Source organism: Sebastes umbrosus, chromosome 5 (genome assembly GCF_015220745.1).
Source record: "Sebastes umbrosus isolate fSebUmb1 chromosome 5, fSebUmb1.pri, whole genome shotgun sequence".
Classification (NCBI taxonomy): domain Eukaryota; kingdom Metazoa; phylum Chordata; class Actinopteri; order Perciformes; family Sebastidae; genus Sebastes; species Sebastes umbrosus.
The window spans coordinates 4,457,702-4,475,082 of NC_051273.1; the positions used below are offsets into that span (position 1 = coordinate 4,457,702).

The following is a 17,381-nucleotide window of genomic DNA, read 5'->3' on the forward strand; positions in this document are numbered from 1 at the left end:
AAAGCGAGCTGATTGGCTGACAGAGTTGTCAATCTGGAATGTGACTGGAGCTTAGCCTCAGCGCGCGAAATGACATTCTCGTTGGGTGCAGCTCGCCTCGGGGCAAAGTATCGCGAGATTATGAAGAAGGGTAAAACCGGTTAGAGACAGATGGTGGCTCTCTGGTAAACAACCTCACTGCTGTTTATCAGGTCTGAAGTATGACTGGTAGTGAACACACAAAAGGAAGATTTAAGGGCTAAATAATGTTCAGTATTAATTAAATACAAATTAATTTTATTTCTATTGCACGTTTATGAATGAATGAATGAATGAAAGACTTTATTTCGAACATATAATAAATAAAAACAAATACAAAATAATAACAAACAAAATAAGAGTAATAGTGTCCGAAAAGGAGTAGGTAGAAGTATAACTTATATTTCCCTACCCCTTTCTCACTTCTCCTCTAATAACTCATATATCATAGAATGATAATATAATATAATATATAAACTATCCCAGATTTATTTACATCCCAATTTAAATATATGAACAGCATCCCAAGTTTATTTACTACTCACATATCCATCCGGAGTTAAAAAGTAGATATAAATCAACCCTTAATGCAACCCTTATCACAACTCTTCCTCAACCATATACCTCCCAAAAATATTTTAATATGCCTTGTACGAAGTATTTCTCTGGTAAACAACCTCACTGGTAGTAGAGCTGTTTATCATGTCTGAAGTATGACTGCCAAGTGAAACACAGAAATTAAGATTTCAGGGCTAAATAATTGCTACTATTTTCACTTCTATTTATCTACTTATTAGGTATTTATAAAAGGAGAACTACTGGAGAGTCATTGGGTTTTTATATATAGCACTTTTAAAGAAATGATTGCTTTTATACTGCTTTTACGGGGTTAATCATCCTGTCATCCACTTTTGATTCTGCTGCACCATCGCACTTTGTTCACTGTGTTATATTCTATGTTTGTGACTGTTTTTGTATGTCTGTGTTTGCACCTTGGTGCAACGCGAGCAACGACATTTCGTTTTAACCGTGTACTTTGTATGTGGAAAAATGACAATAAAGTTGAACTTGACTTAAAATAATGTTCAGTATTAATTAAATACAAATTAACTTTATTTCTATTGCACGTTTATCTTAATATGCTTTGTACAAAGTATTTCTTATATATGTGCATTCAAACTTCATGATATGTATATGTTCTTAATATGCCTTGTACAAAGTATTTCCTTTTACAGTTGTAATATAACTTATTATTTTTAATGGAGCTTCCCAGCAAAAAGCATTTCACACAGTTGTACTTGTATAACCTGCGTGACAATAAACATCTTGAATTTTGAAACGTTTCATAAGACACTGATACTAGGCCTACACAGGAAAATGTTACAAGAAGCTGCAAATCACCATACAGAAATTAGGTCTCAAATGAGCACAAAGCAATAAAAACAAGGATGTGAGTAAAAAAAAGAAATAAAAGAATAATAGTATTCAGGTGAACAAGTTGTAGTGTTAAATGTTATACCTTCAAGGAAAACTGTTAAAAGTCTACGTACCCGGTCTGCAGTGTTTCTTCCCCTCTAGGCTTTAGTTTGGCACAATCATCACAGTTTTGTCTGATCATCTGAGACTACACTTCACTTCTAACAAGCAATTAAAGCTCTGAAATCTTAGCTGGCACCAGACCATTATTGCTTTGAAATAAACATTGGAAAATACTGTATCTTCTCTATGACCAGTCACCAGTTTCTCTAATGGAGGACCTCGTTTACTGCAAACTGCAGAAAACATTGTCCTAATGGAACAGGAAAAACAACAACTCTTGGATGTATGGGAAGCATTTCTCATCATTTTCAAAAGATTTTAGAAACATTTTTTGTTATATTAGTTGAAAATCTCATTACATCCCGACAGCTATCAATATTAATCAAATGCTCTGACAATAAAAGCAAAAAATCTGTATCTGTTGCTGTCGCAGGACTGTAATAAACCCGTCCAATCATTTCATTTAGCCCGAATGTAATGATTGGACGGGCGACCTGTCTGTCTACCTGTGTGCACTCTGCCCTTAACTCTGCCCATGAACTCACTGCACATCACCGGAGTCTTCTGCTTGACAGCTGTGAGTACTAACAATAGCCATGTTCACCATTCACATTCATTATTCTATGTTTATTGATAATTTTGAGGGAGTGGCTTTGGAGGGAGGCCTGAAGTGACGGACTGCCCGTGTTGCCTATTTTCTCTCTAGATTTAGGGACTTTTGAAACTAGTGCTGCTGGCTACTTTCATTAGAAAAGAGTTGTCAACACTGGGCTGTGTTTTTTGGTTTGAACATTTTTAAAACCTAGTTTACTCTTATGTAGTTTCTCAATATCACCCACCCTGCCTTTAACTCAGTTAGACTGTATAAGATAAGCTGTTTTAATCATAGATTGCGTTGACAATGACATTGTAATTCTCCATGAAGCATTACTTACAAATCCTCTTCCTATATGGATCTCTGGAGTGAGTTAAAAGGAGGCTATATGGACTGATTTGTAGGTGAAAACTTAGTCCCTGGACTAACTGTGACACTTTGAGCAGAGGAAATGAAGGAATAATGCTCTTCCCTTCCTCTAAAATCCCCTGACTGAGGCACTTCCCTTCTCAATGGAGCTGCTCAGTATGAGGCGCTATAGCTGTAACTCCCAGGGGTGAATGTGTGTAACTGAATGAATGTGTAGCTACTAAAAAAAAGAGTGCACATGTTGAGAAAATCCTTCTCAGCATGAAAAAAAGGTTGCAGACTAAAGAGAAAACCAGTGAGTGAGGCCTATGAGCTGTATGGTGTCTCTGGTGCGGCGGGTCCTTGACAGAGCTGCCTGGCAGGGACTGAACAGCACTCAGAGCTCAGGGAGGATGACAGGAAGTGGACACGACAGGCCAAGTCGTCCAGGAAATCCTTTTGTAGCTTTGTTATTGCTTGAGAAAGCACGACAGGCAGCGACTGCACGCTGAGGAGGATGGAGTCCAGTTTCTCTTCCAGAGCTACGATCCTCCTGTCCAGCTCCTCGCTTCGATGCTGAAGCTCCACCACCAGATCATACATCATGTTCTGAGTCTGGAAAGCAACAGTGAGGACAGTTTGTACATTAGACTTTTACAGAACGTTGTGCCCCATATGAAGAGACATCAGGGTAAGTGGAGCGGGGAACCTCTCTCTCCATAGTTTTTACAAACAGATTATAAATGCAGAAAAGTACTTACATAAATTTAATAATAACATTCCGGATACATGTTTTAAGTGTGGAGTTTCGGTGTAAGTTTGGTGTGAGGTATCACATCTAGTAGGTAGGATGATAGGCCTACTATTACCTTACACCCTAAGTTGTTTATACTAGGAATTTATCCAACTAATACTATCGTACAGAAAAATAAGCTTTAACTAACATGTGCTTCCTCAATGCTGAGCGTCTCATTGCTTTAGCTTGGAAAAATATAAGGAGACCGCACTTTGGCCAGTGGCTCAGGGAGATGTCTTCCTGCCTCTCAATGAAAATGACTTATATTCTTAAAGGTAAAAGGGAGGCCTTTGATGCTATTTTGGAACCTCATATTAATTTTATGGGAAATGAAGATATATCTGAAGCATTGCCAGGGGAAGGGGCAATGTTTGAGTGATGAATGGCTGGCCAGGAACAGAGAGAGAAACCTTTTACCCTGTTCTTTATTTTGAATGATTATTGTTGTATGTTCTTTTCAAAAATTGTATTACAATTATTATTTTATTTTATTTATTTTAATTATAGTAATAATAATAATAATTATTATTATTATTTTAAATTATTATTATTATTATTATTTGTTTAAACTTTGCACATACACACATAAAGGATACTGCATTTACAAACCTTGGCAAGATCAGCAACTGTATTGGCCTGATCGGTTAGTTTCCTTTGCTCCATTTTGACTCTTCGCAGTCTGAAATTGAAAATCAGAACCACTTTTGTGCCAAGTAAAATAAAGGCAGAGTACAGTTTGTCTTGTAAACAATGGAAGTTTTCTGTTGTCTTAACCTCTGCACTCCGGGTTATGACATATTTATACCTACTGGTGGATGGCTTGCAGGAATTTACGCTGATGGTGGCGTACTCTGGCACGGTCAACCTTCTTGACCAGCTTGGTGTTTTTGTAGATGAGCCACGTCTCTCTCAAGACATTGGCTGCTGTGTTTTTTATCTGAAGAGCACAGAATATCATCCAAATGAAACAGCAGAAGAGGTCAAACAAAGCAACATTACTGTTCAGACTGAACCTTTAGCATGAATATTAAAAATAATGTGCAATAAATGTGACCTTTTTGTAGAGCTGAGTGTCCATCATGAAGTTATGGACGTGCTTTTCAGCTCTGGTGAGTTCTGACTTCCTTGCAACAACGGCAACCACTAATGCTGTACAGCCCGCTCCCTGAGGACAAGAGCAGTGGGTAGTGACACTGTGGCATACTGTGGTAAAGAACATTCCTATCATCCATGTCTCCAACCATTTTACAGTCGTCTTTATACTGGTATTTAAGTCACATTGTTATGAAAGTGAATAGGCCGACTTGACCATTAAGTAGCCTGCCTTATTTCATGTATAAAATCTGTATTATGGCTTCATATAATATAGAAATATCAATCAATCAATCAATCTATCAATTTCAGGGATTAATATCTATTCATCAGCAGACATGGAAATAAAGCATATCAATTTACTTTGTATTCTTTTCCTGGAAATGTATTAAATAAATGACCAGCTATTGGGAAATAGCGGAATATAATTATTAAATAATGTTTATAATAAAGTAATTTTTGATACATTTTGAGGTGAATATTGTGGTAATTCCAAAGAAATTTCAAATAGGTTACTTGCTAATTATCACCTAATTACCATGAAATTTGCAGAACTGTAAAATGAAGTGTTACCGGAAATGGTTATGTTTTTCTTCTCACTAATGTGCAAAACAAACTAAACCAAACTCAAAACCTTGACCCAAAAACTGCAATACAAACCGAACCGTGGGCTTGTTGAACCGTTGCACCACTAGTTTACAGATATATTTACTAATAATGAGATTTATTATGAAATTTAAGGCCAAAAAATGTTTGGGATTACCCTCCATTACATGCCTGGTTGTTCTGTATCTGTACAAATCTCACCATGATTCCTGTCAGCAGGCAAACCCCCTTCCCGCAGTAGGTGTGAGGGACCATGTCGCCGTAGCCGATGGACAGGAAGGTGATGGAGATCAGCCACATTGCTCCAAGGAAGGTACTGGTCACCTCCTGTGCATCGTGATACCTGTGGAGACGTGACACCTGAGCGTAAATCCTTAACGTTGTGAGACGTTGTGTCTTTACTCAGATATACCAAGATGTATTTTCAATGATTTTGGTTTCTCAAATAATAATATCCACCATGTGAATAACATGGAAAATACACAATCCTAGGATATTGAAGTAATGCAATTGGTTACCAGTGTTGGAAGAAGTACTCAGATCTTTAACTTAAGTAAAAGTATCAATACCACAGTTCAGAAATACTCTGTTACGAGTAAGATTGGAAATTTAAAAATTTACTTAAGTAAAAGTGCAAAACTATTAGCATCAAAATATATTTAAAGTATCAAACGGGAAAGTAATCACTTAGCAATTTAGAATAATACATATTATATTATTGGATTATTATTATTAATGGTGCATCAATGTGTTCATCACTTTAATATTCCAGCTGGTAAAGATGGAGCTAATCTTAATTTATTTATACTGTATATATTACTTTATATATTGCTGGGCAGCTTGTGAATTTCCTCCTGGGGATCAATATAGTCTTATTGAAATAATAATAGATTATCATTTATTTGTTGATTATATTTTGTATTATCAATCTGAATCTGCAAAGTGACTTAAGTTATCAAATAAACATAGTGGAGTTAAAGGTACAATGGTGGCCTCTGAGATATAATGGAGTAGAAAATGTAAATGCTCAAGTAGGTAAAGTACAATACTTAAGTAAATGTACTTAGTTACTTTCCACCACTGTTGGTCACTAAAGGAGGAACAGGGACGAGGGACGAGTGAGAAGTTTTAAGCTGATACCTCTCACATACACGCACGGTCCACGCTGCGATGATCCAACAGGACACGCTGAAGACCAGCAGGACCGTGCCGGGGCAGATGGTCATCAGAGTCTTCATGACGAAACGTGTGTCGAAGCTGATCTTGTTGAGCGCCCCGATGCTGCGGGAGGAAGCGTCCGTGAACAGCTTGCTGTGGAGCAGCATGACCCGGCCAATCAGGTAGAGGCGCAGGAACATCGGCACAGAGAGGATGATGTCGATGTCGGCGTCCGCCACTGATGCTGTGTAACTGAAGGCCAGTCGAGCGGTCCAGGTGAACACGTACTGGCCCGGGATTGGATGGATGGCACAGATGAGGAGCTCGAACGAAACAAAGAGAATCCGCTCTAAGGTCATCGCTATCCTCCAATCGTCTGCTCCGTTGTCCACCATGAAGAGCTGTAGAGAGAAGATTTGGGTGATGATTTGGGTGGTGACCCAACTAACCTCAAAAGCAGAGGAATATTAATGATAAATAGATTTGTTTGGTCTGTAGATTTAGATTTTAATGTTTCATTGATGCAACTGAGGTGTTTCTTGTTGACAGTAAAATGTTTCATTAACTCAGCATTAAAGTTACAGTGTGTAGGATTTGGTGACATCTAGTGGTGTGGTTGCAGATTGCAACCAACTGCGTACCCCTCCGCTCACTCCTCCCTTTCCAAGACTGTGGTAACGTGAGCCGAGTGTTTTTTTTGTTGTAAAAACAATATTCTAGTGACTTTTTATCAGATGAACCACATGGTTGACTTGGCAAGTTTTCCCAGTCAGAGTACTGAGAAGAATAGCCTGGTATTAAGTTCTCCTGGTTAATAGTAAGGTTAACCAAGGGAACCAAGAACCGTAGGTGTACATGGAGTTCTCTTAATTCATCCACATACCTGGATTTCTCTTGCATGGTACATCACAATGAGTCCAAGAAGAGCGGCAGTAGAGAGGCTGATCAGGCCTTTCAGTACATATGAATATATGGAATCCTGTAAATAATGAAGACAAAAACATGAACATGGTGCAGACAGCAGCACATTAAAGAGCACTTTCTGCTCTACAGTACACTTTTTGTACGTCTGTTACACTTGATGAAGTGAGTCTGAAGAGGACTACAGTACTTTGCTGTAAAATCCCCTCGACAGCTCCGTCTCGATCACCATGACGATGATGCCAAACATCCCACAGACCAACGCGTAGTCGCTCAACTGCTTGCGCTTCCCAAAGAGAACTTTTCTCTGACCCAGCCGGTAGCTAATGTCCTTGCTCTTCTTCTGTGGTACGCTGCCTTCCTCTCTGGTCAGGTTCTCGCTGTTGGCCTTACTGGAATCCTCTCTGATGACTTTGGAGAAGGCGTCCTCCAGGATGGCACTGTGAAGAAGCTGAAGAGGCTGTTGGCCATGGCTGCTCAGTGGTCGCACCGCATCCCCGTTGACGATGTCACCAGTTTTTGAGTTGGAGGAAGGTGGAGGAGTGTGTTTAGGGAGGGAGAGTCTTGATCCACTGAGGTGCTGAGAGTTTGTCTGAAAAAAAAAAGGAAGTCAGCACAAGGCATGTAGTTAAGGGGGACCTATTGTGCTTTTTTGCTTCTTCCTTTAGTGTGTTATATTGATTTTTGTGCATGTAAAAGGTGGGCAAAATTACAAAACCAAAAGTCCACGCCAAAGGGAGTTACTCTCCCCCACAGAAACACTGCTCCTGAACTGCCTGAAACGCCTTGATTGAAGTCCCGCCTTTTCTTCTGTAACGTGGTGATGTCACCAAGTAACACATTTGCATAATACCTGCCTAGTGGCTAGTTTGGCACTCCCTCAAACAAAGCTAGTTGAGCTGGAGCGGAGTCCGAAGAGTTTTGTGCAGTTGACCAATCACAACAGTGGACCAGCTGACCAATCAGAGCAGACTAGGCTTTTCGCGAGGAGGCGGGCAGGAGCTCAACACAGCGTTTCAGACGGAGGGTGAAAAGAAGTGCGGCAGCACAGTCGGTATGAGAAAGTAAAGCGTTTTTTTAACATTAAAGCATGTATACATGTCCTAGTACCAAAATACAAGTATGAACCTGAAAATTAGCATAATTGGTCCTCTTTAGTTAGACAGCATTCTGTATGCTGAGAGACAAAAGACTGTGAAAATAAGAAATATATTTTTGCCCTTGTCTTTTGTATTCTTGCTCTTTCACTTCCATTTAATTACAGACTGTTAAGATGTCTTTCAAAATGTCTCAAGATTTTTTTTAAAGATGTACAGGTAATGAAGTTCAGTTAGAATGCTGCCATTTGACAACACTTCCATAAGATTTATTAAATATTTTTGGAAATGATCTCGCACACCGAGTCAAGAAGCTACAGCATTTATAGACAATTCATGTACCTGACTTTGTCGCTGTCTAGCTCTCTCTGCCACGAAATCCTGGTTCTCAAGTGAGCTATACTGGCTGGTGGAGAAGGACTGGACACTTTTGTTACTGGCTGGAGTAGATGACCTCTGTACCTGCGGCGTGCCGGTTAAAGGGTTGTGAGGGAGATGACGGCACTTGTGGATGATAGAGGGGTCTCCAGATGAATTGCAGGCCTGATCACCGCTCATCGAGCAGTCTTGCTTTTGACGTTGCTGAACTAGCAGTGGTTCTTTACCAAAAAGCTCTCTCCAGTTGAGGTCTGCAGTGACAGCAGGCTGAGGGTGCCGGTGGAGCTTCTGATTCGTCTCAGCACACTCGAAGGAGTTCAGAGGAATGTTGAATAAAGTTGCCTGGCTGCTGTCTTTAACTTGAAAATGATTGCAAGACTCCTTTCGACCTTCTTGGTCGCTGCACTGAAGCATAAAATGATCCTGCGGATGGTTCGTTGCAGGTTTCAGCAGATCCCTTTGGTTTGTTTGCTGTGGTAAAACCTGGCAAGTTGTCGGAGCTTGAGAGATTTGAGAGAAAGGCTGGGTGTGTGGTGAAGATGAAAGGCTTCTCTTGTTTGAAACTCTGGAGAGGCAGTCTTGCTGGACGGTGCCCTGTCTTGGTTGCGGATGCAAACTAGATGGATGTTGGTGTGCAACCGGACAGGAACAACCACATCTGTCAGTGTGGTTTGGATGTCCCACACTGGTCCCAGCTCTCTCTGCTGATGGTGAATCATCTCCCACACTGCTAACCTGGCCACAAAGCAGCAGCCAGTCCTGATCACTCAGCTGCGATAAGGTTAAGTTTCGGGTTTTCATTGGCGACAGCTGGGCTGAATCTCTCGGTGGACTGATTCCATTAGATCTTTCATGAGGTGAGGATGAAACGTGGCACAGACTCGTCTCCTGTGGGGAAGAAGATGCTTCCACAGAGGTACCCGAGTATCGATCAAGCTTCCCCTCAGGAGTTTTTGTCGGAGGTGGTGGACCTCCTGAGGTACAATGCTCATGGTCCCCATCACGGAAGACTTCACCCGTTGAGTCAAGACGCCGCGTTGCGTTTGTGGGTTTAACCAGAATCAACCTCATGGCGTCACTGTAAAGCTGGAATGAGATCACACACAGATCATTTTTCACATGTAACTGGAAGGAAAGAGAGAAGATGAGAAAGAGGAGGATGACATGCAACTACGGGCCGGAGATATATTTGAATGTTACGGCTGAATGATGTGCACACAGTTTCTATCAATTCATGTTTTTTCTTCTCCTTTTTTGCCACAAACAGCTCATAAATGAGTTTAAGGTATAAAGCCTGGGCTGCAGAAGGATCCAATGACTCAAGCAGTATAGAAACATCTAAAAGTGTGCACACATTTGATCAACTCTGAAATTTAGAAAAACATTGTCTTCAGAGGCAACAGAAAAAACAAGTGTTATTTTGATTTAGAAATAAATTTTTCTAATTATCTGGAGTGTCATTTTTTTTGTCTTAAGGCTCAATAATGTCATTTAAAAAAAAAAGTTAATCAAAAGCACTTAATCCTTAAAATGTAAATATAACAGTCACTCCTGAGTATTTATTCAAGGCAAAATCACCGCTGTTATAAAAGCAACAATTTGTTTAATCTCAAATTGTGTATTCAGCTGGTTATGAATGTGAAGCACTCTGTCAAAAGCAGATGTGACCCCCCTCTTATGCTCGTCTACTGGACATGTAAATCTCAGAGAATTATCACTCACCAGTTTCAAACCTTATTTCACTATTTCGGAGGAAAGAAACTCATATTTTAGAATTATTTAGTGTTATTTTGCTAAAGTCTTAAATGACTATCTACAAATATTGAAGATGTGGATGGAATTTTGTGTGATCTACTATTTTGTCATTTTTAATGTGACAAAATTGAACTGTGAAAAAGGGTCACAAACTATTCTTTTATTTTCATAACAGATGTCATCCTGATGCAATGTACATACAGACTGATACTACATGATGTATACTGTTTAACTCTTAAAGCTCAGCTCAAAAAGATGGGTAAATTAGCATCCTGCAAATAAAAGGTGTTCACTCTTAAATAAACTTGAGTAAATAGAATAAAATATAACAGTATGAGAACTGTAATACCTTAATGTGCTTTACAACTAAGGTATCATATTCCCTGGATGCAAACCCAGTTAGTCTTCTTTTGGACTTTAACCCGTCAACTGCGATTTAACATCTCAATTTTCATAATTTTCTCCTAAATAAATAAAAGTAATATGTGAACAAAACCCCACTACTACCGGTGATCCTTACCTTCTTCTTCTTGTTTTTCTCCAAACTTGAAAAAGCAGGTCACTAATAGGATGCTTCCAACATGCAGAACAGAACTGTTCAGAAGAAGCGGAGCAGCTTGAGTGGGTGCTGGACAGCGGCTTGCCTCCTCCCAGTACGAACACTTGATAAAGGAGCTTTGGAGACGCTTTCCTTTGAAAGTAATGATTAGAATTCAACATGAAGAAAGAAAAGGGCAGCAGCACCTGGCCTGCTAAAGGGTTGTCATGCAAATGGTTCGGTAGGAGGGTAAGCAACAGGTTAGGAAAAACAAAAACCTGTAACATCAGACCAGAGTGTTAAGGCGGAACATCACACGTACAAGCTCAAAGAACTCCCTATAAATCGGGAGTGGACTGATTGGTTGCTATGGGAAAGAAAAGAACCTGGTCGTTTACAATGCAAAAAAGGGAAATAAAAGGTCAGTTGAACTTGTCATTGAAGCTCTGTGGTTCAAAGGCCTCGGCACGGGCTCTTATCTCCTCGGCCACAACAGCCCGGCTGGACAAAAGTGGCCTTTTTAAAAATCTGGTTCTGAATAAATCAAGCCAGTGAGTGCAAAGTCTCCTCAGATGTGTCCTAACAAACGTATCAACATGAACAACTTTGTAATAATTCTATTGAACGATATATTAAAGAAATAACAGTGTTGTTCAAAGTCTTGATTCAGTCAGCAGGAGTGGTGTTGTTTTCACAACCAAGTACTGACTGCTTTTCTAATGGTTTTTGTTACAATTTAGATACAAAACATGAAACAGGTCTGATTCCTTTCAAAGTGTAGTACATGCAATTTAAAAAATACGTTTTAACGCCTCTAGCTGGCTCAGTTTTAAAGCTAGAGTGACGATACTGGCATCATATGAAACTACAAAACCTAATGAATCCATTGGTACCAACCATGTCATACTAGCTTGTTGCAAAAAATGAATTTTGGCGAGGAAAAACTGGCATGGCCATTTTCAAAGGTTTCCCTTGACCTCTGACCTCAAGATATGTGAATGAAAATGGGTTCTATGGGTACCCACGAGTCTCCCCTTTACAGACATGCCCACTTTATGATAATCACATGCAGTTTGGGGCAAGTCATAGTCAGCTGTTGTTGCCTATTGGGCTTGAGTTTGCCATGTTATGATTTGAGCATATTTGTAATGCTAAATGCAGTACCTGTGAGGGTTTCTGGACAATATTTGTCATTGTTTTGTGTTGTTATTGATTTCCAATAATAAATATATACATATATTTGCATAAAGTGGTATATTTGTCCACTCCCATGATGATAAGAATATTAAATACTTGACAAATCTCCCTTTAAGGTACATTTTGAACAGATAAAAATGTGCAATTAATTTGTGATTAATCACGATTAACTATGGACAATCATACGATTAATCGCAATTCAATATTTTAAATGATTGACAGCCCTAATATATATACAGCATATCTATATCTAGATATAGATATATGTATATATATCTATATCTAGATATAGATATTTATATACACGCAATTCTTTTTTTGCATTTCCCTGGCATTTAAAGTCTGTAAATGACTACATTTATTGTGTGGCTAACCCCCATTTACCAAATGAAACTGCAGACATTTTAGTTAAACTGTTCGTCGTGTTTTACCTACTGTATATGTTACTTACATTTAAGGCTGCTACAACTCAGTTTTCATTCCTGCTTTCTGTCTCTCTGTCTCTCTGTCTGACAGACAGACAAACAAACCTACAAAGCCTCCAGCTTGCTGCCTCAGCAGCTCAGTATGTGAATGTTGCTGTGCTGGAGAAAACCTTTGTGACCAACAGCAGCACTGGACACCACTGCTGACCAAATAATTGAATGCAAAACTAATTCAAGAGCAATAAATATACATATATATTTTTTGCAATTACCTGGATTTAAGTTGTTTGTTTTGTTGTTAAGACTACCAGAAAATGTAACTAAAATGGGTCTGATGAAAAAAAAAAAAAGAGTCTCTGTACGTCTGTCTGTCCTTCAAGTTTCTTGACAACCGCTTATCTGATCAACTTCACACTTGGCGGATGTATTGCAGTGTCAAGTGTGAAATTGAAGTTCTTGAGAAAGCTGCAAGCAGCAATGCCAGAGGTCAAGCAATCGGCCAAACAGGAACAGCACTAGTTTCTCCAAACAGCAGTGTATGACCGTTCTGCATTAATATGACTTATACGACTAAAAACAGGTTTGTTGCATCCATGCACACACTGCAGCATGAGCCCACACTTTAAACACAGCTTTGAGTGTTTGGATCATAACCCGAGTCCTGTTTTCAGAGATCACCATTCACTTACAATAAGAGGATAACAGCAACGTGAAGTCTGCTGGCTAAAGGCCAAAGGGTCTGCTAGAGAAGATAAGGGAGGCCACACTCAGCCACAGTTTGAAGCCTGGAGAGGGTTAAGACAAGATGTTGTTTTATTATTTTGTTGACTTTACAGGGTCAACATATTCATATTTGCTGTGTAACCTGATGAAGGCTTTATGCTGATTTTTTTTCCGTACCAATAGAATATGATATAGCATCTGTAGACCTGTAAACGTGGCTAAACTAGTTCACTCTCTCTGTAGTTGAGTTATGAGGCAATGAAGTGACAGTTTCTTTAATTGGTAAGAGTAGATATACTGTACCAGGCCTCTGACAAGATTTGATGTTTATTTCTCACTGGCATTGAATGAAGTGTCTCATTTGGGTTTTACTAGAAACTACGTGACCAATCCGGCTCTCAAACCCTTCAGAGGGCAATGCCTTAAAATGCAGGAGGGGAGGCATCAGCTAACTATTATATCAGACATTCACAAGGCTGAATAGCCAGTGAACAACTCTTAATCTACTGGCAACAGTGGCTTCAATGTTCAATGACAACTATTTTGCAATTTAAACAAACAACTCCTTTGAAGAAACTGGTTAATCAATGGGGCTGTCAATGAATATTTTAAACTTGAATATCTATTCGAATAGTACACACAACGTCACTTTCATTAATTGAAAATTAATTGTAACGTTAGGTCAAGCTGAACGAGGAATAATTCAGCAACAACTGTAACAATGGCAAAGAACTCGGCCGCAGAGGGAGTGACACCGCGTCCTAACAGCAAGCGTTACGTTACGCCATGTAAACAAACAACGTACCTATCAGCTGTGCGCTTGAGATCAGACTGGAGACGTTACCACTTAAAGGGACTGTTTGTAACTTCTTACATGTATAAATCAAACCGGGTCGGTGTCCCATATGCGCTCGTGTGTGGCTACGCTGTTCAGACTCAGGCTCCAACACAAACTACATGGAAGCACCAAAACCGCAAAGTTCTATCTACTGAAGCCCGTCTTGCAAAACATTGTTGACCGCGGTCGGTGGACGCAGGGGAGACACTACACACTGCAGAAGAGTCAGTTTAGCTCTAAGAATATCTAGTGAATGTACAGTGGACGTTTGTGCAGAAATAAATGCTGCAGCTCCTCCAGACCAACAGAGGTTTTCCGTGTCTTGTGAAGTGACGGGGCTACGCAACGAGTTACGTTATCATCTCCGACCGGGTGCCGGTTCAGTTCAAAAAGCTGGGCTGCTCAGTGCTGCATCACTCGCGGCCAGTTAGGACACGTTGTCATGTACATAATGCGCAAAAAACGATATTCTAATAGTTCGAACCTATGAGTTTTTTTTTAGAACAAAGATTTGTAATTTTTGGCCAATCTTGACAGCCCTATTTGTCACTTGCCAAATTAACTAAAAGGACAGAAAAAAGTAATTTGCAGACAGAACAATTTTAAATTTACCATGATTTTTTTGCTGGTGAGCATTGTTGACCCAGGACACAAAATTATAGTCATGAATGAAAAGTAAAGTTTGACCTATGTAACTCAATTTTCTTTTCGGAATAAGCAATGAACAACAGCAGTAGTTGGCAGAAATGTTTGATTGATTCTTGCTCCTGGATTTATGTACCTCCTAACAACAAAGAAGTCTTGCATTTAAAAGCAACAAGAGATGTTGATGAGCGAGTGATGAACTTTAATAAGTTACTCTCAGAACATATGGCTTCTCACCTCCCAGAAGTGCTAGAAAAACAATTGTGGTTAAATGTATTAGATATTGAAGTGCCACATTAGAGGCCACATGCACAGGCATGGTGATCACTTGTGACCTTGATTGGGGAAAATGAGCTTCTCCTTGCTAGCGAATGGAACAACCAAGCTGAGTCATCTGGCATTGGAGAGATTGTTTCTGGGTGGGAAGTGGTGAAGCTCTCATCAGCAACACTCATTTTCAAATGAAATTATTACATTTTTCAATGGTAGTCTCCTATGTGCATAGGCAGACAGTTTTCAAATGGAGTTACGGGCTGAAACAGTTCATTCACTTTGAGTTGTAGGCGGAAAAGCGTTGGTTGAGGGGGTTCTCTGGCGACTTCATCCACTCCTTCTTCAACATTTGCTTCAGCTGTGACAGCCTCATGTTGGGGTTCTCCTGTTTTAGGCGAGGCATGTTGGCCTCCTCATAGGCAGCAAACGCTGCTTTCATCCTCCGCTCCGGATGGTGGTCCAATTCCTCCTGCCCGGTGCTGGAGACAGGAAGAGAGGGTGTAATGATCGCTTGTTAATAGTGCTGTCAAAGTTAACGCGATAATAATGCGTTAACACAAATTTGTTTTTAACACAACTTGCGATACTTTTTTAAGGTTGTAGCGGGCTCAGTTTGAAAGCTAGAGTGACATGATGTGAATATGTGAATGAAAATGGGTTCTCTGGGTACCCACAAGTCTCCCCTTTACAGACATGTCCTCTTATGATAATCACATGTAGTTTTGGGCAAGTCATAGTCAAGTCAGCACACTGACAGCTGTTATTGTCTGTTGGGCTTGAGTTTGCCATGTTATGATTTGAGCATATTTCTTACGGTAAATGCAGTACCTGTGAGGGTTTCTGGACAATATTTATCGTGATTAAATATTTTAATCGATTGACAGCCCTAACATTCACAAGTCATCGCCGTTGTTTTATAGGCCGAAGATACTTCATGATTTTTCCTTTTTTTCCTCTCTTGTTTAATTTTTTTGTCTTGTATTGTTTTTGTTGTTGTTTGTTTGTTTATGCATGCACTATGTTATCTGTAGGTGAAAGATACAAATTAATAAAAAATTGTGTCAAGATGTTTCAATAACGGAAAGGTAATGTATCAACTATGCTGTATGTACTGACACAATAAAGAATAAAAAAAAAAGAAAAACTTATTTCAAATCAACATCAGAGTAATCCCAAGGACAACAGGATGTCACACACACTACAAATGGTACCTGAGCACAGCGATGGCATCTTCTACTGTTCTGGCTTCCTCTGTTCCTTCCTCAAGGATAATTCTGTTCACGTTCTCCTCCAGTGGAGTGTCAAGGTGGCTCTTTTCTGTGGGATGAAATTTTATTTGATGGTTAAAATAATTTACTGATTCGATTGCCAAAACAGCTAATGCTGCTGAATTGCATCTGCACTCATGTTTCCTCTTTATTAACCAGCACACTTCTGTCGTCATCTTAAACCTGAAATTTACCTTTCGGCTTGAGCTCTTGCTCCTTCTGTTGCGCTAACTCGTTCAGAAGCACCTCCTCGATCTGGGCACGAGTGACTTTTCCTCCAGGTCCAGTCTCCCTGAGGGATTTGCCTTTTATGGTAGAGCACTCCTCATCCAGAAGTCGTTGGGTTTCCTTTTTCCTCTCTAGAAGCTCGAGTCTCTTCTTCTCCTTGTCATCCTGCAAAGGCAGAAAAATGTCTCATCAGACTTTTGTCCTTAAAAAAACATATGTTGTTTTAAAGCAGTTCGGCCACTACATGTATTATGACACATGTAGTCACTTTTTAATTAGCTTCACTGATGGAGATGAAAGAACCATGCAATAAAATACTAACAGCAGTATTGAATACTATGAGGTTAAAAAAGAAATGCTAAAATAATTCCCCTGTTCAGTCTCCATAAGACTGTCTACTGTGGTCATTTCCCTTCTGTGTGTAATTGATAATATGTGGAGTTATGTTGAGCTCAAACTGAGGAGTAATGTCTAAATCCAGTATAGAAAGTAAAGGACGATATTCCCCTCTCTCTGAAGCAAACGTATGCTTTATGTTGCTCCAGAGTTGTTTCGTTGCAAAAAATATACATGGCGATAATCAAATTTACTTAAAACATGCTGATCTTATATGCTGATTATGTTAAGTTTACTTCATTTGCTCCATTCTTGCTGTTTCTGTTCTGTAACTGCTAATACAACACCCCAATGTCCCATTGGGGATAATTAACATTTAATCCCATCTAGACTTTAGACCCGTGGATATGTGTGTGCGCAAAATAAGAGGCCACAAGCAGGGGCCCTGTCCAGATCAAAAATTTAGCAAAAACAAATGTGACAGTTCTGCCAGTATCCTTGTCTTGTGTTCATATGTATTTATTTTCCCTTCCTCATCTTTGTTTGAATTACACACATCATCCAAGAAGACGCAAAAGAAGTATCACAGCGACGAAACTTCACCAAA

The 17,381-nt window shown here is 39.6% G+C and overlaps 2 protein-coding genes and 1 long non-coding RNA gene across 3 annotated transcripts in view; 1 reads left to right on the plus strand and 2 right to left on the minus strand.

Annotated features, from left to right (window-relative positions):
* Window positions 1-1,961: 1,961 nt before the first annotated feature.
* On the minus strand, window positions 1,962-9,487 carry kcnn1b (potassium intermediate/small conductance calcium-activated channel, subfamily N, member 1b). Its single transcript, XM_037770454.1, has 9 exons — window positions 8,513-9,487; window positions 7,264-7,665; window positions 7,036-7,131; window positions 6,135-6,553; window positions 5,196-5,337; window positions 4,351-4,461; window positions 4,106-4,233; window positions 3,906-3,975; window positions 1,962-3,115 (listed from the first exon to the last, which is right to left on the minus strand). The coding sequence occupies exons 1-9, from the start codon at window positions 9,347-9,349 to the stop codon at window positions 2,828-2,830; spliced, it is 2,493 nt and encodes an 830-aa protein (XP_037626382.1). The 5' UTR covers window positions 9,350-9,487; the 3' UTR covers window positions 1,962-2,827.
* On the plus strand, window positions 3,055-11,637 carry LOC119488639. The gene is made up of 4 exons (XR_005206999.1): window positions 3,055-3,191; window positions 4,361-4,504; window positions 5,214-5,307; window positions 10,862-11,637. It is a non-coding gene; the product is annotated as an uncharacterized LOC119488639 (long non-coding RNA).
* A 3,213-nt stretch (window positions 11,638-14,850) lies between these two features.
* Window positions 14,851-17,381, minus strand: part of ccdc124 (coiled-coil domain containing 124) — a 4,355-nt gene continuing 1,824 nt past the window's right edge. The window contains exons 3-5 of the mRNA XM_037770767.1: window positions 16,405-16,603; window positions 16,154-16,259; window positions 14,851-15,421 (exon numbers count right to left, since the gene is read on the minus strand). Coding sequence (XP_037626695.1) covers window positions 15,217-15,421; window positions 16,154-16,259; window positions 16,405-16,603 — 510 coding nt within the window. The 3' untranslated portion in view covers window positions 14,851-15,216. The remainder of the gene's footprint in view (window positions 15,422-16,153; window positions 16,260-16,404; window positions 16,604-17,381) is intronic.

Coding starts and splice junctions, on each gene's coding strand:
- kcnn1b (XM_037770454.1), bottom strand. CDS start 9,349: ATGAAAACCCGAAACTTAACCTTATCGCAGCTGAGTGATCAGGACTGG. Junction 7,666..8,512: donor CTAGACAGCGACAAAGTCAG/GTACATGAATTG, acceptor TTTTTTTTTCAG/ACAAACTCTCAGCACCTCAG. Junction 5,338..6,134: donor ACCGTGCGTGTATGTGAGAG/GTATCAGCTTAA, acceptor ACGTCTCCACAG/GTATCACGATGCACAGGAGG.